We start from the raw sequence: 23162 nt of genomic DNA, 5'->3' as shown, positions 1-23162 counted from the left end.
TTTTGTTGTTATTATTTATGCTAATAACAATAGTGATTATAGCAATTAAACAACAGTAACAGTAGCAATGGCAGTAATTGTAGTTTAATTGCCAGTATCTGTTCACTAGAAATAACCCATCCATCAAGTATCTTGTAACTTTTGGAAGAAACTTCAGGCTCTTGATTTATTGACTGATGGAGTGCAGATTGATTGATTGACAGCCTGACATGTTTATACAGAACACCACAAAATTTTCTTTGTACCGGATGCCTACTGAGAATTAACAATATTTCTTTTGAATTTTTAGGAATGATCGTTTCCTGCAAAATCCAGATTGATCCATGGGTGTTGTGTAATAATTTAATTAATGGACATGTAGTAGACATGATGGGCTTGGACTTGACACCAGGAGGAAGGCACTGCATCTCAGAGGTACGTCCAAGGCCTAGCACCAGGTTTGGAGCTAGGAGACCCACATGCTGATCCCAGCCAATCAGGTGCCCCGTTGCTCTCACATGGATCCGGGCCTAGAGATTCACTGGATTCCCCGAGATCCTCCCAGCCATAATCCCCTCTGCTGCTTGCAAGGGGGGTCCCAAAGGGGATGTTCAGCAGGGGCTCCTAGCAAACAAGGGACCCCCATGGGCAGGAGGAGGTCCTCCAAGGGCACCGCTCCCCTGCAGGACACCCCCTGCTACTGCACTCCCTCCCCCGTGATGGTCACAGGGGTTCAACAGCAGGAGGAGGGGGTAGATGTCTAGCCTGCTAATGAGAAAATGGGTTGTTATGTATAAGGACCTGACCCCCAGGAAGCCAGCAGGGCAGCACCGGCGTGTTTACCAGGCAGGACATCGGAGTTGCTCCTTCCAGGGGGTATTTCAAAGGCTCTGTTGCTCCTGGAGCAAGATGGAGGGCAGGGGGGCATTATTTGAAAGTCAAAGTGGGCACTGCCTCCTTGTGGACACCCATAAGTCTTCGGACCATGGAGACAGGGGGAGGGGCGAGGCAGTGTGTGTGTGTGTGTGTGTGTGTGTGTGTGTGTGTGTGTGTGTGTTGGACACTTCGGTTCCCTGCACGAGGAATGGGTTCACGTGATTTAGAGCTCAGATACGTGTGTTCTGTGAGTGTGTCTTGGACACCTGAGTCTACCTGGGAGTTGAACAGGTTCCAGCGGGTCCCAGCCCAGATGCCTGGGTTCCCTGCCACCCGTTCAGTTCCAGACTGCCCCCAGCAGCAGCAGCAATGTCAGGGGCAGCAGCAGGGTGGGCAGGGGGTCCCAACGGGGGGCTGCACGGTTGCAGAGGCTCTCAGAGCAGCAGTAGATCTTGTGGCCCGAGGGCAGCAGGAGGCGTGCCAGGGGCTGCCAGGGGTGGCAGAGGTTGGGGGTGCCGCAGCCGCAGAGCAGGGTCCTAGGGTTGTTCTTGTCTGGGGGGCAGAGAGAAGGGTGAGTGTAAGGGCCCAGGACCCTGGACACCTGGGTCTCTTGGCAGAAAAGGGTGAGCTGGGGGTGGGAGCCCAGACTCCTGGGACTCCTGGTGGGGGCAGACTTGGTTCTCACCTGTGCTCTGGACTTTCACACACTGGTCCATGGCCCCTGTACACCTCATGCTCTGCAGCTGCCGACGGTTGCACTCTCCTGCTCCTGTCTCCCGGCAGGTGTAACAGCGCTTCCCATTGGGCTTCCCCCGGGGCACCTCTGTGGGGGGAGTGTGGGGGGGAGGTGGTCAGGAAACACAGGGGTCTGGGCTCCCAGCCCATTCTGCTCTCACCCCCCAGCTCCCACCTTTAGAAGAACCCAGGCATCCGGGCTCCCAAGTCTCCTGCTCTCACCCCTCAGCCCTCACTCTCTGCCCGGAGACCCCAGGTGTCCCGGCAGCGTTACCAGCAAAGGAGCCGTTGTTGCAGCTGGTCCCATGGCAGCGCTGCACGTGCACATAGGTGAGGTCAGGCCCCACAGCAAGGGCCAGCAGCTCTTCGGGGCGCCCTCGCCACCCGTATGCCTTGTACATGGTGTCTCCCTGCTCCCCTGCCAGGACATGGGAGTAGTGAGGCAACAGGGAAACTGAGGTACAGGCAGAGGGTTGGGAGGGGGCTAGGCCAGTGTGGGGCATACTGAGGAAACCAGGTGTCTGGGTTTCCAGCCTCCCTGCTATCAACCCTGATCCGTGCCGTGCCCTGAAAACAGGTTTCCAGATGCCCAGCCCCGCTGCTCTCAACCCTACCCCACTCCTCCCATCAGAGGACTCAGGTGTCTGGGCTTTAAAACCAGCCGCTGTGATTTAAAGCCAGCACCGGGCCTGCTACCTGCCAGGGCTGGGGCGAACCCAGTTGTCTGGGCTCCCAGTACCTCCAAACATCCCTTCCCAGCGTCAGGACAGAACCCAGGCGTCCGGGCTCCCCGCACCCAGCGTGAGGAAGGAACCCAGAACCACTCCCCCTCCTCCTGCAGGAGGTTCCCAGGTGTCCAGGCCTTACCAGGCAGCAGGCGCCGGGACAGCTGCAGACACTGGGCCTGGGGGTCAACGCAGGTCAAAGTCGGGGTGTTGGGGCCACAGGCTTTGGCAGATCCCACACAGCTTTGACACGGGAGACGCCAACTGGGACGTGGGTCACCTGTAGAGACATGGGGCTGGGATGTGACTGGCTCTGGGGTGAATTGGGCTGGGTACAACGGGGACAGGAGCTGCAGGTATATCAGAGGTGCAGCAGTCCTGGGTGCAATGGGGTTAGGAGCAGCAGCTGGATCTGTGGCGGGCATCTGGCTGGGTACAATGGGGACAGGCGCTGCAGCTGAATCTAGAGGGTATCAGGCTGGATGTAATGGGACCAAGACGCAGCTGGCTTTGGGAGGGATGGGATGGGATATAACAGGGACCAGAGCTGCAGCTGGGTCTGGTGGGGGGCAGGGCTGAGTGTAATGTGCTGGGATGCAGCTGGCTCTGGGGAGAGGCCGTACTTACGAATGTTGGTCGCTTTGCACAGGTCCGTGTAGCAGCAGGAGCTGGATATGCTCAGTCCAGCCGCGGTGTCTGAAAGGAGCCGGTTACAGGTCCCGCAGCCCACCCGCAGGGCATCCATCATGACTGCAGGGGGATGGTAGGAGGCCAGAGGTAAGCCCAGAGCACTGGTGTCCGGGGCCTGGAGCAGATAGCCAAGTACTCCAGGAGGGACTCTTATCTGACTGGGACAACCCAGCAAGCCCTGCAGCCTCCCAAGGAACCCAGGCATCTGGTCTCCCAGCCGCCCCTGCTCTCACCCTCTAGCTTCACTCCCCTCCCAGGAAACCCAGGTGTCCAGGCCCCCCTTCCCCAGCCCCCGGGGTCTCACCTGGAGTCAGGCTCAGCTGCTGCACCACGCAGGCGTTCTGCCCCGGCGCGCACGTCTCCACCTCGTCCCGGCAGTTCCCCTGCCAGGGCAGGCATTTCAGGCAGCGCAAGCTGGAGGCTGTGGGGGGATACAGCTGATCTTGTGGGGCACAACTGGGTGTAATGGGGAGAGAAGCTGTGGCTGGCTCTGGGTGGGAGCGAGGCCCACTCACCAGTAACCAACAGCTCAAGGAACATGACCATGTGTAAGGCAGGCATCATGGCTCCCGTGTACCGTCCGCACTGGTCTGTGCTGAGCTGGGCACCACTTGCCTGTTGTATGGGCACTGGGAGGAGCTGCGGTGAGGTGGTGGCAGGGCGGGGGACGACCTGAAGGCACAGGATGACTCAGAGCTGATATAGAAGGAACTCAGGTGTCTGAGCTCCAACCCCTTGTTCTAAGACACGAGATCCTGCTCCCTGGAGAACCCAGGCGTCCGAGCTCCTGGTGCCTGCTGCTCCTACCCACAAGCCCCCAATCCACCCCAGAGAATCCACGTGCCCGGGCTCCCAGCCCCTCACTGTAAACCATATATCAGCCAATCTCCCGGCCCTGGGAAGTAACTGGCTCTAGGTGGCATCAGGCTGGGTATAATGGGCATAGGGGCTGCAGCTCATTCTTGGGAGGGGGGCACAGCTGGGTATAATGAGGATAGGAGCTTTGGTTGGCTCTTTGGTGCAGCAGTGTTTACCCAGAGATAGGCGCTGAAATTCCTCTGCAGCTGCGGCTGGGCAATTAACGGGCAGATGTGTCGCAAGTGAAAGTTCCTTCCCCCTGTCCTGGCCATACGCACACCTACACATACTCAAACCTCGGTCAAGGCCCTGTGACGTGTGTCCTATTGGAAACTGGGCCTGACAAGCCCAGGAAGGGAGTTGTCCCAGATTGCAACACCCCCTCCCCATCCCATCCATTGTGGAGAGGGAGGGAACCCAGGCTCCCAGCTCCCCCTGCTCTAGCCTCCTCAGCCTCACTTCCCTCTCGGAGCTGGAAAGACCCCAGGTGTCCAGGCTGCCCACGCACCCCCTTCCCTGCCCCAGCACATCCCAGCATGCCAAGGCTGCCTGGGAGTGGCCGTGCCTGCCTCAGCACCTTTGTTTTAGGCCAGAGGTGCTCAACCCCTGGCCTGTGGGCCAAATGCGGTGCTCAGCACAGTGGCATCCAGCCCACAGGGATCCCCCTGGGTTGAGAAATGTGGCAGCAAGGAAGTGGTGGCAGTTCTTACAGCCACTTTCCCCAGCTGCCAAATCCCCAAGCCCTGTGGGGGGAGTTGGATCCAGGCCACAGCCCCTTCCCCACCCCCCATGGGGCCAGGTCAGGCCCCCTAACCCCACGCCCCAGTGGGGCTAGGTCACAAGCCATCTTCCCCCTCCCACCCACAATGGGCACTGCCCTTCTGGCCCCCTGAGCAAAAAGGTTGAGCACCGCTGGTTTGGGCTTCTGAGAGCTGACAAGAAGGGGCTGTGAGATCCCAAGCATGGCTCTTTCTGTGCGACCACAAGTGAGGCGTGATGTGAGATCCAGGCTCAGTTCCCATCATGCGCTATAGATGGGGTCGGGGCAGAGCCCAGGATCACGCTCCCAGGGAGCCCAGTCAGCCATCGGATGAGATGAACAGTGCGCTGCGGAGGCTGGGAGCACTGGCCACGCACTCAGAGAGGAACCTGCCACAAAGCTGCCCTGCATGTTGTGTGTAACGACTCAGTCACTTACTCTGGGCTTTTTCATGCTATTACTTGAACAAACATGTAGCCGGATCAAGCCTTGAGATGCCAATAATGAGTTAATCATCTCTTAAGTGCCACCTGTGCCTTACAGGGAGAGAAACCAAGGCCAGCCAGGGGGACAAAGGCCTATGGGAAATTCAGAAAGGACCCAGGAGTCCCGGCTGCCAACCTGCTTCACCCCCTCAGGCAGAGCCTCACTGGAGGATGTGCCACTCACGCTGCCCCCTGCAGGCCTCTTGGAAGGTCCTGTGGCCGTGGGTGTGGATGGTGAGACTGTGGACGGATCTGGAAGGAGATCAGAGCTGGTGAGGAGTCAACAGGTGGAGACGTGTGGGGGGACCCTGGCTGGGACAGGGGTCCAAGGGTACCAGGCACTGCACAGAGCCAAGGAAAGCAGGGCAGGGCCACGGGGCTGGGAAGCTGGGCTGCCCCAGGGCTGGGGAACAAGGCAACCCTAGAGCAGGGATCAGACCTCGAGAGACGTGCTGGCTCTGGGGGCTGCTGAGGCTGGATCTCGTGTGTCCACAGAGCCCACGGCCAGGGTCTGAACAGTGTGAACATGAGGCTTCTCCAGCGGGGCAGTGTGGTCGTTCTAGGAGACGTGTCCCTGCCACCCGGCGTGGGGCTCTCCCATGTACCTCCTGCTGCCCAGCAGTCTGTCTGTCTGTCTGCATGCACCCTTGCATCTGTGTCTGTGTCTCCTGCCCTCCCCCACCTGCTCCCCACCCCACCTCACCCCAGCCCACTCACCCCCTCAAGAATCCCAGCTTGCCATTACTCACCCCGAGCCCCGCTCAACCTCCCCCCCCCCGCCCCTGGCCAGCTCAGCTCAGCAGCTTTGTTTTGCAGAGAGAGGAAAACAGTGGCAAAGAGGTGGGCAGTGACCAGGACAAAGACCCACCGAGGTGGCAAAAATAACCCAGGAGTCCCAGCCTGCTGCAGCTCCTCAGCCAGAGCCTCCCCAGCTGCAGCTGGAAGGAAATGTGGCTGCCCAGGAAGGATGTGGGGTTCACCGTCCCAGGCCCCAGAGACCGTTGCCGAGGGAAGTCACTGGACAGAAGCAGGTATGGAGAGGACACCATTCACTTACCCTGTCCCCATCCTACCAGGTGCTTGTAGCAGCATCTGGCCCCAAAGGTGACTGTGATGTCCCCTGGTGGCCACGCAACTCCTGCCCCACTCCAGCTCGTCCTTTCACCTTGCCTGCCACGCTGGGATGGATCTTACATGGTTTTGGGAGGTTGCCCAAGGTCCCAGAGTGAGTCCAGTTCATCCCTGCCTGCTGGTAGTGCCCGTGTCCAGCAGGCCCCTGCCTTGTCCCTGGGGCACTCAGCTGTGGTGCTCTCGGTCTGTCAATCCCTCAACCACCAGTTGCTTTGCAGGCAGTAACTGTGGCCTCCATCCTACCCTTGAGCCATGGTCCAGCCTCCCAGATGTTACTCTGAGTCCATCCTGTGGACCCTCTGGCCCTATCTGAGAGCCAGTCCACTCAGTGTACCTGGTCCCAGCCCTAGACAGGCTCTCCATTCTCCCTGGGTCCCTGGTCTTAGCCCAGCTTCTCCTCTTGGTCTTCAGCCCCTTTTCACCAGGCTTTAGCCCTCCTGGCTTAAACCTGATCTGGCTTCAGCTGCTCCCTGGCTTTAGTTTCCCTATGGTGGCCTTAGTCCTCCTGGTCTTGGCCTAGCTCCTCCAGCCCTCCTGGCCCATGGCCCCAGCATGGCTGCTGTAAACCTGCCCCAGCTCCCACCTCTCTGGGACCCTGACCCCAGGCCTGTGGCGATGTATAGGGGGTGTAGGGGGGTGCACATGCAGTCCCTGAGAGTGCTGGTGCACCCCCTGACATCCAGCATTTCCTGCTTAGGCAACAGGAGCAGGGGCAGGTGGGAGCAATGGTGCCCACCTTGAGAGCAGCAGCCAGGGAGTGGGGGCGCCAGGAGAAGCACTGCTGGCACTTCCGGACTCACCCCGGCACTTCTGGGTCAGCATTATCGGCCATGGGGGTACCCAACCACCGCCCCACCCCCCTGGTCACTTACTGACTACTGACTCAGGAGCCACCAGTTGCCCATGTCCCCAGCTCTGCTGCTTTCCCTGGCCATAGCATTCCCATCCTCAGCCTGATTCCTCCACACCAGCCCTAATCCCCCAGGATCCCTGGCCCTCCGCCAGGCTGCTCTCACCATCCCTCAGCCACCAGGGTCCCCTCTAGGGTGTCCATCCTCACCACTACAACCCAGTCATCCAGTCGCAAGCAGAATCCCAACACCAAAACTGTAAATGCAGACTGCCCAACTCAAATCCATCCCACTCTGAGTCACTGCCTCACCACACCCCAAGTCCCCTTTCGCTCCCTCCTCCCAGCTCTCCTGGGTAGCTCAGGTGCCTGCCAGTCTGTCTTCTGCCCATCTCCCCCAGGAGCTCATTTCCCTGAAGCCTGTGGGGCCAGGCTGGCTGCTTGGTCCCAGGCACTCGGTTTCTATGCCCCCAGAGCACTGCCTCTTCCCATCCTGCAGCTTCCCAGCCACTCCCAGGGGTTTCTACTTTAGCTTGAAGGCCAGCTCATCCTCCTCTGCTGCAGCTGAACTCTGCTGCTTGCAGCCTTTCTTCAGGGTCTACTGCCCCTTGGCACCTCTAGCTGCTGGGCTGCACGTATGTGTCAGGAGACGTGATTGTGAGGCCCAGCCTCAAGACTTCAGTGGAATAACTTTGTAGTGTATTCCTCTCTCTGTTATGCTATTGATGGATGGAACGTGTGGCCAGTGACTACTGAAGCTGCCTGGTTAATCATGCCTTCAGTGTAATGGGTAGGTGGGGGCCTAGGAAACATACCCGGCATTTTCAGTGTAAGGCCTAAGATTTTTCCAGACAGGGACCCCTTAAACTGGTATTCTCCTTTCAGCACACAGCTCATGTTCTTCACCATTACTGTTCTCAGTGGTGGCAGATGGCAGAACAAGGAGCAATGGTCTCAAGTTGCAGCAAGGGAAGTTTAGGATGGATATTAGGAAAAACTTTGTCACTAGAAGGGTAGTGAAGTACTGGAACAGGTTACCCAGAGAGGTGGTGGAATCTCCATCCTTGGAGGTTTTTAAGACCCGGCTTGACAGAGTCTTGGCTGGGTTGATCTAGTTGGGAATGGTCCTGCTTTGAGCAGGGGCTTGGACTAGATGACCTCCTGAGGTCCCTTCCAGCTCTCGTTTTCTATGACTAATGTCTTATTCACCAGGGCAATGTGATCTTGGATGAATCTAACTTCAGGGCTGGTTGACTCTTTTTGTAGCTGGATGGCCATTTTTATGGCGTGATCGTGACTTTGGACATGTGGCTGGTGTAGCTTTATTGCTCAGGTCACCAGTGAATTGTGCGATAAATGACTTTGCAACTGTGGCCTGTCTAACTTTATTGTGCAGGTGAATTGTGTAATGCACATAACTTGTGCCAGGCCCTCAGTGTCTTTTTTTTCCATTTGTGTGTGTGTGTGTTTTCTTTTTCCTTTCTTATTGGGTCATTCAGTGGTCATGAGGCCTGTTTTCCGCATACTGCTTTTTGGTCCAGTGGCTTTTGCCACCTGACACAGATCCAAGTTGTGTTTTCTGTGTCACTTTTGGGATTGGGAAGATGACTTGCTAGTGTCAGCCTGCCAGAGCACCCAGACTCCAGTAGTCTGTGCATCAAAAATGACAGCAACCAGATACCACCCAAGAAGACATTCTGCATGCCTCAGGACAACACTGGGGACCCTGACCTTGGATTCGGTAAGTGGTGAACTACCCTCTTGGAGAATTGCAACCAGTAATGGCACAATCCTCTGAGTTAGGTAATCCCCTCCTTTCCTCCCTCCAAAGTCCTCCAGAGGTTAATGACATACAGACACTGGGTAATAGAAAAAGGCAGTTCGTACAGGTTTCAGGAAGAAGTGCGGGGGACTTGGATGGGAATCTGCAGGGTCCTGGCAGAGCTGAAGAACAGTAACAAGAGTAGAAAATGTAGTTTCAGAAGCTCTGGGCACAGCTGGTAGGTGATGGAGACAGCATGCAACCAGAATAGCCGAACAGACTATAGAGAAGACCAAGGAGACAGAAGAAGCTGCATAGGCCGTAGAGCACTGGAAGTCACAGGCTGGATCATCAGACATGAAGGGCAGTCATTAGTGGCTCAGCTGGCAGCTGGTATCAAGGGGAGTCCCCCAGGGGTCGGTCCTGGGGCCAGATTTGTTCAGTTTCTTCATCAGTGACCTGGAAGACAGCACAGAGTGCACCTTCAGCAAGTCTGCAGATGACACCAAGCTGGGGGAAGTAGTAGATATGCTGGCGGGTAGGGCTAGGATTCAGAGTGACCTAGACAAATTGGAGGATTGGGCCAAAAGGAATCTCATGAGGTTCAACAAGGACAAGTGCAAAGTCCTGCACTTTGAACTGAGCAATCCCAGACTGGGGGCTGACTGGCTGGGCAGCAGCTCTGCAGAAAAGGACCTGGGGTTTACAGTGGACAATAAGCTGAATATGAGCCAGCAGTGTGCCCGTGTTGCTAAGAAGGCTAATGGCATCTTGGGCTGCATTGGGAAAAGCACTGTCAGTAGGTCAAGGGAAGTGATTATTCCCCTCCATTCTGCACTGGTGAAACCACATCTGGAGTCCTGTGTCCAGTTTTGAGGCCCACTACAGAAAGGATGTGGACAAATTGGAGAGTCCAGTGAAGGGCAATGAAAATGGTTTTGGGGCTGGGACACACGACTTGTGAGGAGAGGCTGAGGGAACTGAGCTTATTCAGTCTGGAGAAGAGAAGACCGAGGGGGGATTTAATAGCAGCCTTCAACTTCCTGCAGGGGGTTGCAAAGAGGATGGAGCAGGTGACAGAACAAGGAGCAATGGGCTCAGGTTGCAGCAAGGGAAGTTGAGGTTAGTGTGACAGGGCGCTTGGTGCATTTGTCACTTTAAGAGAAGAGCCTGCTTAGGAAGTAACCAGTAGGTGTGGTAGTGGCCAATTAAGGAGACAGCTGGCCAGGACTGGAGCCATATAAGCTTGGGGCCCAAGCCCGTTGGGCAATCTAGCCCTGGAAGCCACCGGGTAGGAGCTTAGGGCAGCAGGACTCCTAGCAGAACAGCAGAGCCCAGGAAGAGGGCAGCCCTGGGAAGAGACAGTGGATGAGCCCATAGCCCACTGAGGGGCAGAGCATGGGGCCAGAGAGGAGAGTGTGGGGCTGAGGGGACTCTGTGTCCTGTTCCCAGAGGGGACCTGGAAGCCGTGGTCTCTGCAGTCTTGGGGGGACACGGCCCGGCCCCACGTCTCCCGGGCTCTGGACCATGTGGGGTGCGGAGGAGGGGATGTGCCCTGCCCTGTGAGGACAGCTCAGCAGAGCCCTCGGCCCCGCTCTGTCTCCTCTCTGCCACAGACCCAAACCCACATCTCCCTTGTCCCGCGTCTCCAAGGAACCTGAGGAAGCGGAGGACCCTGGTGCTGCCTCCCTGTGACCACCTGGCCCCACCGCCGTGGGGATCCTCCCGTGGGGCCGTCACTGCTGGCCTACCTGAGTGGGGAAGCCGGGTAGCTTCACAGGCCCAAACTATTCCTGGGAGCCCTCTGGAGAGCCCCAGCACCCATCTCCCACAGCTGGCATCAGGCAACAGTCATATATGTCCCATCTCACCCTGGAATCCACTGTCTCTAGGTCCTTCCCATGGGAACGGCACCAAGAGGGACCATGTTTGGCATCTGCCTTGCATCCTGTTCAGGTGTGGGAACATCTTCCAACACCTTCATTACTACAAGGTCCAGACCACTGGCATGATGGGGCTCCAGCATCGTGCCCTGGCTCTGTCAGCAGTAGGTGGATAACAACATATTGTTCCATAGATATAGGTTGTGATATTTTCCCCTGTCCCTCTTAGTAAAGGCTGTTCTTGACAAATACACTCCAGGTGTTTTCCTGTCCCCGATTGCCCAGGGATGAGGTCAGGCAGAGGATTCCCGGCTTTCCTGGGTGCTGATTTCTGGGTGTCCCCAAGGAGAACTGGTTGATGTATGTCCAGAGCAGATGTCTGTGAAATCATGAAGGATGCGACGAAAGGGAAGAGATAGCTCACGCTGTGATTCTGAAGTCAATCAAAAGACAGGGCTCTCGACTAATTAAATAAGAGAGAGAAAGGGAGGGGGCATTAAGACTAAGCCATAAAAGCTAGTGCTCGCTCGCTCTTGCTCTCTGAGATATAGATAGATATAGAATGTATATTATTATATTATATTAGGAAAATTATGTTCACTATGTATGTGTGTGTATGTATAGACATAGATATAAATATAGATAGATAGATCTTATTTAATTAGTCCATAAAGTGCATCTCTACCCTGCCTTATTACCAAAGGAATCAATGGCTCATTAATGGCCTTTTTCACTTCACAGGTATTAACCTTTCTCTTTCCTTTTCAGTGGTCATGACTGAAAAAGCTAAACTTTCTTGGGGGGCAAAGTTGCTCTCTGCTACTTCTGGTCTCTTCTCTCATTTCACAGTTCTTTAGCTCTTTCTAAGATCAGAGGTCCCCCCCAAGGAAACCAGGCTTCAGCAGTCTGTTGAGTTTTATTTGAGTTGGAGAGGGAGGGTGAGTCAGCTGAAGATGAGCCTGCCCTTGTTCTCTGCAGCCATAACTCTGGGCATGGAAAAATGTGTCTGTCCTGCCTTTCACAAAGAAGGTGTGTGTTATTTTTGGGAGAAGGTTACATGCGAGAGAATATAGTAGCAGAACTAGGGGGCACCCACTGAAATTAATGGGAGACAAATTTAAAACAAATGAGAGAACAGACTTCAGCACAGGAGGATGCAGAGGCAGAGAGCAAAGCCAGCTTTGTCCAGTGGTTAAAATACATTCGCAGAGGATGGATCCGTTAATGGCTACAAGTCTCCTCTGACATCTCTAAACCAATGACGGTGGATGCCAGTGACCATGTGAACAGGGACAGATCACTCTTAGATAGACCATGTCTATATACGCTCCACTAAAGCATCTATCATAGCCCCTGTCAGAGACAGGAGATTGAGCTTCTGTTACTACAAAGAGAGATCTTTTCCTCTTCAACTCGCAAAGCCAGGTGTGTGAGACATGCCAGGGCACATTATATGCTAGAAAGTGTGGTCATTTTAATCTTCCTCTGCTTTTATTCTTGGTTCTCACAGAGTGAGAACATTCACTTGCATTTCAGTGTGAAAATTGCTCTCACAATGTTCATATATTAAGTTTTTAGGGAACTTGATTGTGGGGGTGGGATTACTACCCTTCCTTGGTCCCCTGAGCACATCTGGAGGTTGAGAGTGTGATGGTGCAATTGGGGAAATGCATCTTTAGGGCCTATTTTTGCAAGAAAGTGTGACTCAGAAACGGGGGGGGGGGGAGGGGGGACTAATGACACAACAGCTTTCAACAATCTGACCCCTTTTATGCCTAGTTTGTTGTGGCGGGGGGTGGGGGGGGAAGGGTTCTATTTAATATATAATCTAGCAAATGAGTGCCTGGTGCAGGAGTTATGTTTGCATTTGCTTTGATCTTCAACTGAATAGTGCAGCCCTAGCCCGCTAGCAGATTAGTAAAGCTTCTAGTTTCTCTTTAACAGGAGAGGAATGTGTGTAGTATTACATGTGATAATGCACCCCTCTGCCCGTACCCCACTCTTCAAAATCCACCTGCGCCCAGAGAACTCCAGACCTGGCAGCTCAAGTTCAAGGGTAGGTGGATCTGGGCACAGAGATGAAAGGAAGGAAGGCCAGGGAATAGATAATGGCCCGGTATGGAGAAGCTGGGTTCAGGTTAACTGAATATCATGTCATAATGGGGTGATGTCCCTGGCATGACCATGTCCCTGTGTTAGGATCAAAGCAGTCTAATGTATGCAGATTTATGCAAAGCTTCCCCTCATGCCTGATATGGGGAGAAGATAACAGAGCTGTGGTGTGTGCACGTGTCTGCAGGTCTACGCTAGACGACGGCAGCAGGAAGAAGGGGCAGATGAGTGGCCGTCTTCCAGCCCGTAACAGCAATATCCTGAATTTATGGGGTAAGAATGGGGGATTTTCACACCCCTGGTGTCTGCAGGGAGGGAAATCCAGCAGAGCGGGGAGGGTGATTCATCTGAATGGACACAAGGGGGCACTAGACTGCCACATACAAGGCTGACTTGGCTTCTTATCCTTGTGTGCCTAGCTTGTTTCTGTTTCATTACAATTTCATTTGTACCTGTCGGGGCTGACCCTGGCTTTCTGGATAAACGAGGGAAGGAAGAATGGGTCAGGCAGCAATATAGGATCCCAGGTTCACAAGAAAGTCAGGCTAGAAAGGACATCACAGTGTCACATCTAGTCCAGCCCGTGCTCAAGGCAGAATGATCCCAGACTCTACCATCCCAGCCAGGACGCTGCCACCTCTCCCGGCAGCCTGTTCCCAGTGCTGGAGCCCCCTCACGGTCACAAAATTCCTCCTCCTGCAGCCTGAGGCCATTGCTCCTAGTCCGGCCCCCTCTGGCCACAGATAAAAGCCTATTTTTATCCTCTCTGTCTGTGCCCTTCAGGGATCTGAAGGCTGGTATCATATCCCCCCCACCCCCCGTGTCTTCTCATCTCCACATTCAATCAGTCTAGCTCTTTCAGCCTTTCCTCATCAGTCTTGCCTCCAAAGCCCCTAACAATTTGTGTCACTCTGCCCTGGGCTCTTTCTAATCTCTCTACCTCCTTCTTGAAATACAGGACCCAAAACTGGTCACAGGACTCCAGGGGAGGCCTGAATCAAGTGGGGGAATCCCTGCCATAGATTTGCAAGTGACATTCCTGTTACTATAACTCAGGAGGCTGTTGGCCTTTTTTGCAACAAGAGCACCCTGGTAGCTCATATTCAGCTTGTTATGGTCTACTATAACCCCAGGTCCCTCTCTGCTGTACTGCAGCCCAGCCAGTTATTCCCCAGGCTGCCTGTTGTTATGTCCTCACCCTTTTCATCTCTGCTTGTAATTCTGGATCATCACAGATCTTGTCCCATCTCTTGTAGCCCTGGAGAGAGGTTCCCAGTTCCCGCTCCCCCTCTGTGGTGGAAGATGCAGAGAAAGAGGTACCTCTGATGCAGGAGGTGGTGCCTTCTGGGAGGTCTTCTACCAAGACAGTAGAACGTCACCCTCTTTGAGACCTCCAAAGGGTCATCACAGGATGGCAGCATTGTAGGGATGGACCTTGTGGGCTCTCTGGTCCAACACCACGACTCCTCAATCCTCCATGTCCAGAGCTTATCCAAGCCTTCTCTTGGAAACCTCCAACACCATTCCCCAGGGCTCCATTCTGCTGCCTTGATGGATCTCAACACCCTTCCAATGCAGACAAGTTACTTTCTCCCAGAAGGTCCTTTAATTAGAAGTTTTGGTTCAGTTTCCATTCAAAATGTCGAACAGTTGAGAAATACCCTCTAAGTTGCTGTCTTCTGGGAGGCCTCCTACCACGGGAGAGGAGAAACCACTTCCTCTGCAACCTCCAGATTCTGCGCAGACCCAAGACGGGGCTGTTGGGTTATTTCCATTGAGGCAGCCTCTGAAAACTTCCCGTTTACCACAGAAACCACTCAAAATGCCCACAAGACTAAAAGCTATTTCACTTTCGGCTTTGACATTTCAGGTTTGAAATGATGGAGGTGGGCACCCGGGTCTTTTCCAATGCTGAGATCACGTGGGTTTTGGGAATTTCTCTTTGTGATCAGAAGTGTCTCTGTCGCCTTCGTTTCCTTCCTACAGAGGAAACTTCTCTCCTACATTAAGCCTGTGGGCTCCTTCAGGCAACAGAAAACCTCCATAATCCTCCTTGGATCTGCTGCTATCAAGTCCCTCAGCCAATGAGACTTCTGTCTGGGGCTCTATGTGCTTCCAGCATAATTGGTCCTGAACATAGGAACACTCTACTCACCTTTGAGTTGTCCAGTGACTTGGTCACGAGTCATCTCTGGTCGCAGAAGTCACCATGACATCCTGTTGCCCAGCTGGCAGGTACCCTTGTGAGTTGGCTACAGATAAAGGAGGCAGAAATAGGTTTACAGCCCAACCTTGAATTTGCTGAGTTCTCCACATTGCCCTTCAGCCTATAGCCCATTTTTATAGACAGCTGGTTCTAAATATTTTAATAAATGACCTCTGGTTTTGTTTAAATATCTTTGTTTCACTGAAACTTTGGGGACTGGACTGAACCAGACCTCTCATAGACTTAAAAGGTGTTCATTACTTGAGATTTATATCCTCGAGAGAGTAGAAGGTGTGGAGTGCTGTTCGTCACCATCATGTGTCTTCTCTACCTAAATTATGGCCTTCTCTGACAAGGCTGTTTTGTTTTTCCACATGATCGAAGCATCTTAACATAAAAATATACCTATCATAACAAAATAGCACCCAGAACATTTGGCTATATCAGTCACTACTAATATTTTAAGAGAAAGCTATGAGACAGCAGTATATTTGCATTATTTCATCTGTGGCCTCCCCTATACTGTCTCCTTTTGGGCCTTGTGCTTTGTTTAATTGAATCTCCCGACGGGTTTAGTCAGACGTGCTGATGGCTTCCTTTATTTGCTGACTAATTGTCACAGTGGCAAATGTCCAGGCTACGATTGCTCAGAAATAGGCTTTGGGGCTTTCTGCTTAGCCAACACTTCTGCAGCTTGGCCTAGGCCCCTTGTAAATGGCCAAGGCTTGGCAACAACCCCGTCCTCCATCAAAATAGATCCCATCTGGCCCTCACACCCACCTCGTTAAAGATTAAACAGGGCCCCGTTCCCTTCCTGCCCCTAACAAGATGTTATTTTCCACTGACGTTCCCCCTCAACCCACAAATGAAGACACAGACGGCCACAAACATAGACATGTGCACACATGTACACACTCACACAGGTGGCTACCCAGCACATAGTCACACAGACACACACACACACCCCCCTAAAAAGACTCTCCATGACATATGTACACACATGACACACAGAGTAATATATGACCCATCACACACAAGCTCTCAGACACACACAGTGACACACAGACATGACGGACAGAGACACACACAAGACACCCCCCCCATCTCTTTCACATCTGGAAACACACACAGAGACACTGGCACAGCTGTAATGGACAAACATGCAAAGACAAATAGTGGCAGACACACAGAAACAGAGGGACACAGTCACAAATGAATACATAAGACAGACAGATGCACACACATGGAGACCAATACACATGTACCTATGTAAACACATACATCCTATCTCACATGGACAGACTGCCCTCTCTCCCTCTCTCTCTCTCTCTCTCACTCGCACGCTGTTTCTTTCTCTTTCTTGCACACACAGACCATATCTTTCACAGCTGGAGACAGGCACATACACACACACACACACACACATACACACGGAGGTGCACACATACAAATGAAGCTGCAGACAAACACACAGATGTGACAGACAGGAACACATACAGAGTAGACACACAAATAGTGGTAGACATGCACAAGCACACACACACTTGCACAGACTCTCTCTCACATCTGGAGACACACACACACACACACACACAAACAGATACAGCCGCAAATGAAGACAGACACACACACACACTACCAGATAGATGCACATGTGTGCACACACATACACGCACACACACACCAGCACAGACATGACAGATGCAGGATAGACACAGACACACACAGCCACAAATGAAAACATAGACAGATGCATACATGCAGAGACTAGCACACATGCACACAGACACAAACATCACATGCGCGCGCGCGCGCACACACACACACACACACACACACACAACTGTTTCCCCCCCACCCACCATGGCCTCCCCTCTGGGCCTTTCCCAGTGGCCGAGGCGGGGGGTTCCCCAGGCTGGGGTGGGGGGTTCCTGCTGGGAGGCCCCTGGGGCTGCCCCACTGCCTTGGGCAGGAGGGTGGTGCCCAGGTGGGGCAGAGCAGGGACCCGTAGCTGGGGGGGGGGCACTGCGCCAGGAGGGGACACAGGGTGCCCCAGCCCCCGCAGACACCTTCAGCTATTTCCTTCCTCTTCCTTCCCCTCCCTGGGCCTGTCCCCACGCACAGACACACATGACGCGTGGGCTGGGGAGGGCTGTGAGTCACTGGGGACCCGTGACGCAGGCCTTGGCTTGGCTGCAGCAGACGGGACCTGGCCGCAGAGAGAGGAGGACGTGGCACTGGGTGAGCTGAAGCTGCGGGTGGGGGGCAGCTGGATGGATGGATGGATCGCGGGGATGGATGGATGGGAGGGAGGGAGGGAGGGTGTGTAGGGATGGAAGGGACGTGTAGATGGATGTAGGCAGGGGGCACGTGTGAGCTGATGGATGGGAGTGTGGAGATGGAGGGAGGGATGGAGACATGGGGGTGAATAGTGGATCAATGTGGGGATGGGGGATGGAGGGTTGACGGCGATGCATGTAGGAGTGGATGGACGCAGGATGGCTGGATGGACAGACAGATGGGGGATGTCAGGAATGGATGGATGGATGAATGAAACTGAACAGACAGGCAGATGTGGGGATTGATGGACGGCTAGACAGACGGACATGGGCTGGCTGGCTGGCTGGATGGATGGATGGATGGATGGATGGATGGGAGCATGTGGGACCAGATGGCTGGACGGGGTTGGGGATGGAGGAACTGAGGGAAAGGAGTGGGGGGGGGGGGAGGCGGGGAGGAGGCGCAGAATGGATGGATGGACGGACAGGAAGGGGTGGGCGCAGGAGTTGCATGGCTGGATGGATGGCTGGACGAAGGGACAGACAGAGGGCTAGCTGGATGGAGAAGGATGGAGCGGGGTGTGGAGGACAGATGGAGGAGTGGACGGGCGTATGGATGGGTGCTGGATGGGGGCTGGGTGGCTGCGGGTGGCAGCGCTGGCGCAGATGGACAGTCTCACGACAGGGCCAAGGGCTGGATGGATGGGATGAGAGGGAGGGGAATGGCCGTCCTGGGTTCTCAGCGCAGTGGGGTCCCCACTAGTGTTGCCCTCCCTGCCCCCAGCCAGGGGAAAGCCCCCCGCCCCACCCCCGCCTCCGGGAACTGCTGCTGCCCGAGGGGAGGGGGTTTCCTAGAAGCCTTCAGGGCAGCCAAGGGGGAAACAACTGAAAGCAAAATCCCCCCACACAAGGGCCTTTGCTCCACCCCCCATGAGCCCGGCTTGGCCAATCCCAGCCAGGGGAGGGGCTCACCCATCACCTTGCAGCCCATGAGGTTGGGGGATGGAGACAGACAGGCTGTGCCATGCCCCCTCGGCCAATCACAGTACAGGGAATGCATTTATGACTTGTCTCCCAACCAAGCAGGGCAGAGGGAGGGGATGAGAGCCAAGGAGAGTTCAGGGAAAGGGAAAGAGATCCTGGCCTCCCAGCCAATCAGTGCTCAGGGAGTGAGAGCCAGTAAGAAGTCAGGGGAAGAGCCGAGAGCTCTGCCTTGCAGCCAGCTGGACCAGGAGCCTGCCATCTTTCTAAGCCAGGCCCTGCTCAGGGAACCCGCGGTTTGGTCTCTCACACCTGCCAGCCAATCAGCAGGCCAACACCAGGTCCACTGAGCCAATCAGAAGGGGGGAACCGGGGTGGACATACAGCTCATTGGGAAACAAGCCAATCATAGCACAGCACTGTGCCTCACACCCAATTGGGGGCTCAGGGCATGCAGTGACAAGAGCCAATGAGAGCTCAGAGACTGGCGGACAGAGCCCAGAGAGGGCCCCAAGAGCTCTCAGCCAATCTGAGCTAGTGGGACCAATCGCTTAGTGGCTCAGCCAATCAGCCACAGGCTAGGCTGGCCCTACCAGCCAATTGCAGTGCATTAACCCCTTCCTGCCTTGTTCTGTCCCCTGACAGGGACATGAGCTCCATGGTCTTCAGCCCCTGGAGCAGCAGTGAGACCCTTACAACCCCACAGGGGGGCGCTGCAGGGGCCCCAGCCCCCTATGAGGAGGAGACGCCCCCCTGCGGCTGCTATCAGGCCCTGAGGAGGTAGGGGGCACTATGGGGCACCCTTGGGGGCACTAGGCTGCAGGGAGGGGCCAGTGCCAGTTGCAGGGGGCATCCTTCCATGGTGGGGGCAGGTGGGCTGGGTGCAGCCTCCAGGGTGGGAGCAGGGGGGGGGAATCCATCCAGACTGCCATGGGAGACATATTCAACAGGTGACACCATCCATGGGGCCCAGGTACAGCTCCCCCCCACCCGGGTGAGGGCACTATGCCAGTGTCCCACATCCCTCCCCCTTCACTGCTCACTTGATTGCAGTAACACCTGCCCCCACCAGCAGCCAGGCTGATGCCCACCCTGGGGGGGGCCTCTAGGGGGCACGGTGGGACAGGGGGATCCCACAAGGGCAACACTCACCTCCTGTCCCCCCATTTCTACCCCTCCCTGGCATATTTCAGAGACCTGCTGGGGCCAGAGGGGTACAGAGCCCCAGTGCAGCCGCTGTTCAATGACCTGGATCGGGTGAGTGGATGTAGGGGACTGGGGGGGTGGGGGGTGACCAGAAAAGGGGCATTTTCCCCTAGTGCAGGCAGTTGGGGGGGGCAAAATAGGGGATCTGGGGTCCAGCAGGAGGCGCTGGGGCAGGTGCCCGGAGCTGGCCCAGGGGGTGCTGGGCTGTGGGGCAGGGAGGACCAAGCAGGAGGCACTGTGCTCAGGGCCCATTCCTCTCTCCCTGCCCAGGTGCATCATGGTCCACTGGAGGCCCATGCCGCTCTCCTGCCTGGCAGAGAGGGGGCTCCTGGTGCCAGCGACCTGCTGGGGCCCCTGGAGCAGCGGCTGGGGCGGGTGGAGCTGCAGCAGAAGACCCTGCACAACATCCTGGCTGTGATGAGCCGGGAGCTAAGCCGGCGTGAGGAGCCTGGGGCTGCAGCCTCTGAGGCCCTGGGGGAAGCCCTGGCCCGAATCCTGCAGCTGGAGGAGAAGGTGACTCCCTCCTCTTGCCTCTCCCCCACACCCTAACTCATCCCCCATTCCCCCCCCTTTCCTCCCACATGACCCCATGGCATCAGATTTGACCTGTGACCCATCTCAATTGCCCCATAGCCCTTAGTATGGATCCGTATGTCACTCCTCTTTGACATATGACCACTGCCCTCTGGCACTACAGTTGACCTTTGACCTTCTGACAGTGGCCTATGACCTTCCAGTGATAGTGTGTGGTCTTCTAAGTGTTGCCTAGGGTCTTTCAACAGTGGCCTAGGGCCTTCCCATGGTAGCCTGTGGCCTTCTGATAATGGCTTATGTGGCCTCCCATTACCCACATTAGCCAGCATCCTCTCACTTTTGGCCTGTGACTTTTGTGGACACTGTCAGAATTGACCTTTGACAGGAAAAGCCTCACAAGCTCCCTCACCTTTGTCCTTCCAACCGTTGTTGAGCAGGCCAGTCCAATTTTGACCTCTGACCCCCCCCTGCCCCCCCACTCTAACTAGACCTACAAGCCCAAGGCATGTGAGCATTGACCATGACCTCTCATCTGAACCACTTCACCCTTCCCCTTTGGCCTCAGCCCCATTCTACTGTCTCCTACTTCACTCAAAGGACCATGAGGTGGGGGGAAACCTTTGCCATAGGGTTGACCCTTCACCTCTGACCCCACCTATGTCTCCCCCCTGACCCCTCCCCAGGTGGCCCATCAGGACTCGCTTCTGGCCATCAAGGATGTCATGATCAGCAGCTTGGGTGCCCGCATCCAGACCCTGGAGCAGACGTCCTATGATGGGCGCTTCCTCTGGAAGGTCACCGACATCACCCTTCGGAGGCGGGAAGCCCAGACAGGCCAGAGGCTTGCCCTCTACTCCCCCTGTGAGTGCCTCCCCCACATCCCCCACCATGCGTCTCATCTATTTCTAGTCCTCTAGTGAATGTCTGTTGAGGACACTCAAGAGGGGTGAATTGTCCTCCCCCGGGGAGCCTATTATAGCCCCTATGACATCCAGCAGGAGGGAGCCCCAGGAAAAAAACACCACTCCCCAGCCAGGGAAGCAAAGTGTAGAATGCAGCTCGCCCATCCTGTGTCTCAATACATCAAGGCATGCCACTATCCCCTGGCTAGGAGGACTTGCACATCCCATCATGCTTCTGGCCATTCACATGGCAAGGAATCCAATGGCTTCCTCCAAGATGGCCACCTGGAAGGAAACCCCATTGCCCAAGGGGCCTTCCAAGATGGCCACTCACCTCACACACTGTCTCTCCCCCCACCAGCTTTCTACACCCACCGCTACGGCTACAAGCTTTGCCTTAAACTCTTCCTCAATGGGGATGGAGCTGGAGCCGGGACTCACCTCTCTCTCTTCTTGGTGGTGATGAGGGGGGAATACGACTTCCAGCTCCAGTGGCCCTTCCAGCACAAGGTGAGGAGGGCACCAGGGACACATGGGGGCAGTCTCATCCTAGGCCCCCTTCAGTGCAGGCCAAGGGCAGGCTAACCCTGAATCCCACTCTTCTCACCCAGGTCACCTTCAGCCTTCTGGACCAGAGTGGGCAGCGGCACGTGTCCACTTCTTTTCGCCCCCTGGGGACCTCCTCATCCTTCCAACGGCCTGTTGGCAAGAACAACATCGCCAGCGGCCTCCCTGAGTTCTTCCCCTTGCGTCAGCTGGAAGCCCCGAGTGGGGCCACCTACCTCCAAGAGGACACACTGGTCTTCCAGGCTTTGATAGACCCCAACGTTTAAGGTGGGCATTCACAAAGGACTAGAGCCTCAGGCCCCTACAACAAGGCCAATGTCTTTGATACACCCTTGGCGTGCTTCAAGATGGCTGGGCACACCACGTCTCCCCAGTAAATGCTTCCTCCAAGATGACCACCAATCAGAGGTGGCCAACATCTTTAACTCCACCCTTGGTGTCTTTCAAAATGGACGCCTGCACCAAGTCTCCCTGATATGTGCCTTCCTCCAAGATGGGTGCCTGTAAGACATGGTCAACATTTTCGACTGCACCCATGGCATGTTCCAAGATGGCCACCTGTGCTGTATCTCCCTGGCAAACTTTTTCCAAGATGGTTAGCCATAGGATAGGCAACGTTTTTGTTAGCAGCTTAAGATGGCTGCCTGTGCTGTGTGCTCTTGCCAAAAGCTTCCTTCAAGATGGCTACCTGCAAGGTGTAGCCAACACATTTTTAAGATGGCTACCTACACCATATCTCACCAGCAAATGTGCCTGCCCATAAGACACAGTAACTTCTTTGGCTCCACCCTTGGCATGTTTCAAGATGGCTGCCTATGCCACATCTCTCTGCCAAACACTTCCTCCAAGACAGCCACCTGTAAGATGTGGCATTGCTTTGTTGGATGTTGATCTTTAGTTCCACCCTTAATGGGTTTCAAGATGGCCACTACTACCGAGTTTCCCTGACCCCAATGACCACCAGGAAAAACACCATCTGGACAAAGTCTACTTTCAAGATGGCTGCCTAAGATGTGGCTTCTGCTCCCAAGATGGCTGCCACAGCAAGACATCTCCTTGGTGAAGGTTCCTTTCAAGATGGCTACCCACATGATGGCTAACCTTCTTCCAAGGCAGTCACCTGCCTCTTGGGTGTCTCTCCCACTAGTCCCTAGCCAATAGTCTCCTTCAATGGTGGTCATGACCAACGGAGTCCCCGCACCAACCCAATCCCATGGGATCCATCCAAGATGGCTGCTTGGCACCTTCCAAAATGGCCTCCATCTAATCTGAAGGCTTTGCTCCAAAGCCAGTAACCAAGATGCCTGCCCATGGAAAAAGAAAGGAGGAGGAAAAATCTACTTGGTGGCCATCTTGAAAGCCACTTTCCAAGATGGCGGGAGATGCTGGGTGGCAGCCATGTTGGAAGAGGTCTTGTGTCACAGGAACCACGAAGGGATGACAGTGGTCTTCAAAAATGGGTCTTGCTCATGACAGTGGCCTCCTACTGGCCCCCTGCCTGATGCCTGGGGCCAAGAGGGCGTGATTTTTGACCCCTCCCCCCATTGGTCACATTTCCCAGCAGACTGAGATGAACCTATTTATTTTGACAACATTAAACTTAATTTATTGGTTTACGACTACCAGGGGGGTGGAATCTTG

At 55.1% G+C, this 23162-nt stretch overlaps 2 protein-coding genes and 1 long non-coding RNA gene across 8 annotated transcripts; 1 reads left to right on the top strand and 2 right to left on the bottom strand.

The window, feature by feature from the left end:
* Positions 1–66: 66 nt before the first annotated feature.
* On the bottom strand, positions 67–3228 carry LOC109283046 (urokinase plasminogen activator surface receptor). The gene is made up of 5 exons (XM_019487017.2): positions 2943–3228; positions 2458–2595; positions 1865–2008; positions 1541–1678; positions 67–1407 (listed from the first exon to the last, which is right to left on the bottom strand). Exons 1-5 carry the CDS (start codon positions 3208–3210, stop codon positions 1193–1195), a joined length of 903 nt encoding a protein of 300 aa, XP_019342562.2. The 5' UTR covers positions 3211–3228; the 3' UTR covers positions 67–1192.
* Positions 3004–23143, top strand: LOC102567048 (TNF receptor-associated factor 1). 5 transcript variants are annotated; one of them, XM_019487015.1, is made up of 10 exons: positions 3004–3092; positions 5167–5380; positions 5925–6139; positions 13034–13119; positions 18958–19092; positions 19506–19569; positions 19789–20031; positions 20736–20913; positions 21316–21464; positions 21566–23143. In XM_019487015.1, the coding sequence occupies exons 4-10, from the start codon at positions 13115–13117 to the stop codon at positions 21785–21787; spliced, it is 996 nt and encodes a 331-aa protein (XP_019342560.1). In that variant the 5' UTR covers positions 3004–3092; positions 5167–5380; positions 5925–6139; positions 13034–13114; the 3' UTR covers positions 21788–23143. The 5 variants fall into 5 exon arrangements, with proteins under 5 accessions (XP_019342560.1, XP_006258752.1, XP_019342559.1 ...); XM_006258690.3 differs by lacking the exons at positions 3004–3092; positions 5167–5380; positions 5925–6139 and adding exons at positions 8746–8830; positions 17177–17293; XM_019487014.1 differs by lacking the exons at positions 3004–3092; positions 5167–5380; positions 5925–6139 and adding an exon at positions 8746–8830.
* On the bottom strand, positions 8954–14257 carry LOC109283047 (uncharacterized). Of its 2 annotated transcripts, none has more exons than XR_009455436.1 (3): positions 14167–14257; positions 10603–11197; positions 8954–9310 (listed from the first exon to the last, which is right to left on the bottom strand). It is a non-coding gene; the product is annotated as an uncharacterized LOC109283047 (long non-coding RNA). The 2 variants fall into 2 exon arrangements; XR_002090079.2 differs by lacking the exon at positions 14167–14257 and adding an exon at positions 14045–14134.
* Positions 23144–23162: the final 19 nt, after the last annotated feature.

The sequence above is a fragment of the Alligator mississippiensis genome, chromosome 11 (genome assembly GCF_030867095.1).
Source record: "Alligator mississippiensis isolate rAllMis1 chromosome 11, rAllMis1, whole genome shotgun sequence".
In the NCBI taxonomy this organism is placed as follows: domain Eukaryota; kingdom Metazoa; phylum Chordata; order Crocodylia; family Alligatoridae; genus Alligator; species Alligator mississippiensis.
The sequence above is the reverse complement of the archived record's forward strand: the minus strand, read 5'-3'. Positions and strand labels throughout refer to the sequence as shown.

What these genes read in the sequence shown, in the direction of transcription:
- LOC109283046 (XM_019487017.2), bottom strand. Translation starts at nt 3,210, where the DNA reads ATGCCTGGGTTCCTTGGGAGGCTGCAGGGCTTGCTGGGTTGTCCCAGT. An exon ending in GTGCAAAGCGACCAACATTC is followed by an intron (nt 2,596 to 2,942) that starts GTAAGTACGGCC and finishes ATGTCTCTACAG; the next exon opens with GTGACCCACGTCCCAGTTGG. An exon ending in GTCCCGGCGCCTGCTGCCTG is followed by an intron (nt 2,009 to 2,457) that starts GTAAGGCCTGGA and finishes ATGTCCTGGCAG; the next exon opens with GGGAGCAGGGAGACACCATG.
- LOC102567048 (XM_019487015.1), top strand. An exon ending in TGCTATCAGGCCCTGAGGAG is followed by an intron (nt 19,093 to 19,505) that starts GTAGGGGGCACT and finishes GGCATATTTCAG; the next exon opens with AGACCTGCTGGGGCCAGAGG. An exon ending in AGTGGCCCTTCCAGCACAAG is followed by an intron (nt 21,465 to 21,565) that starts GTGAGGAGGGCA and finishes CTTCTCACCCAG; the next exon opens with GTCACCTTCAGCCTTCTGGA.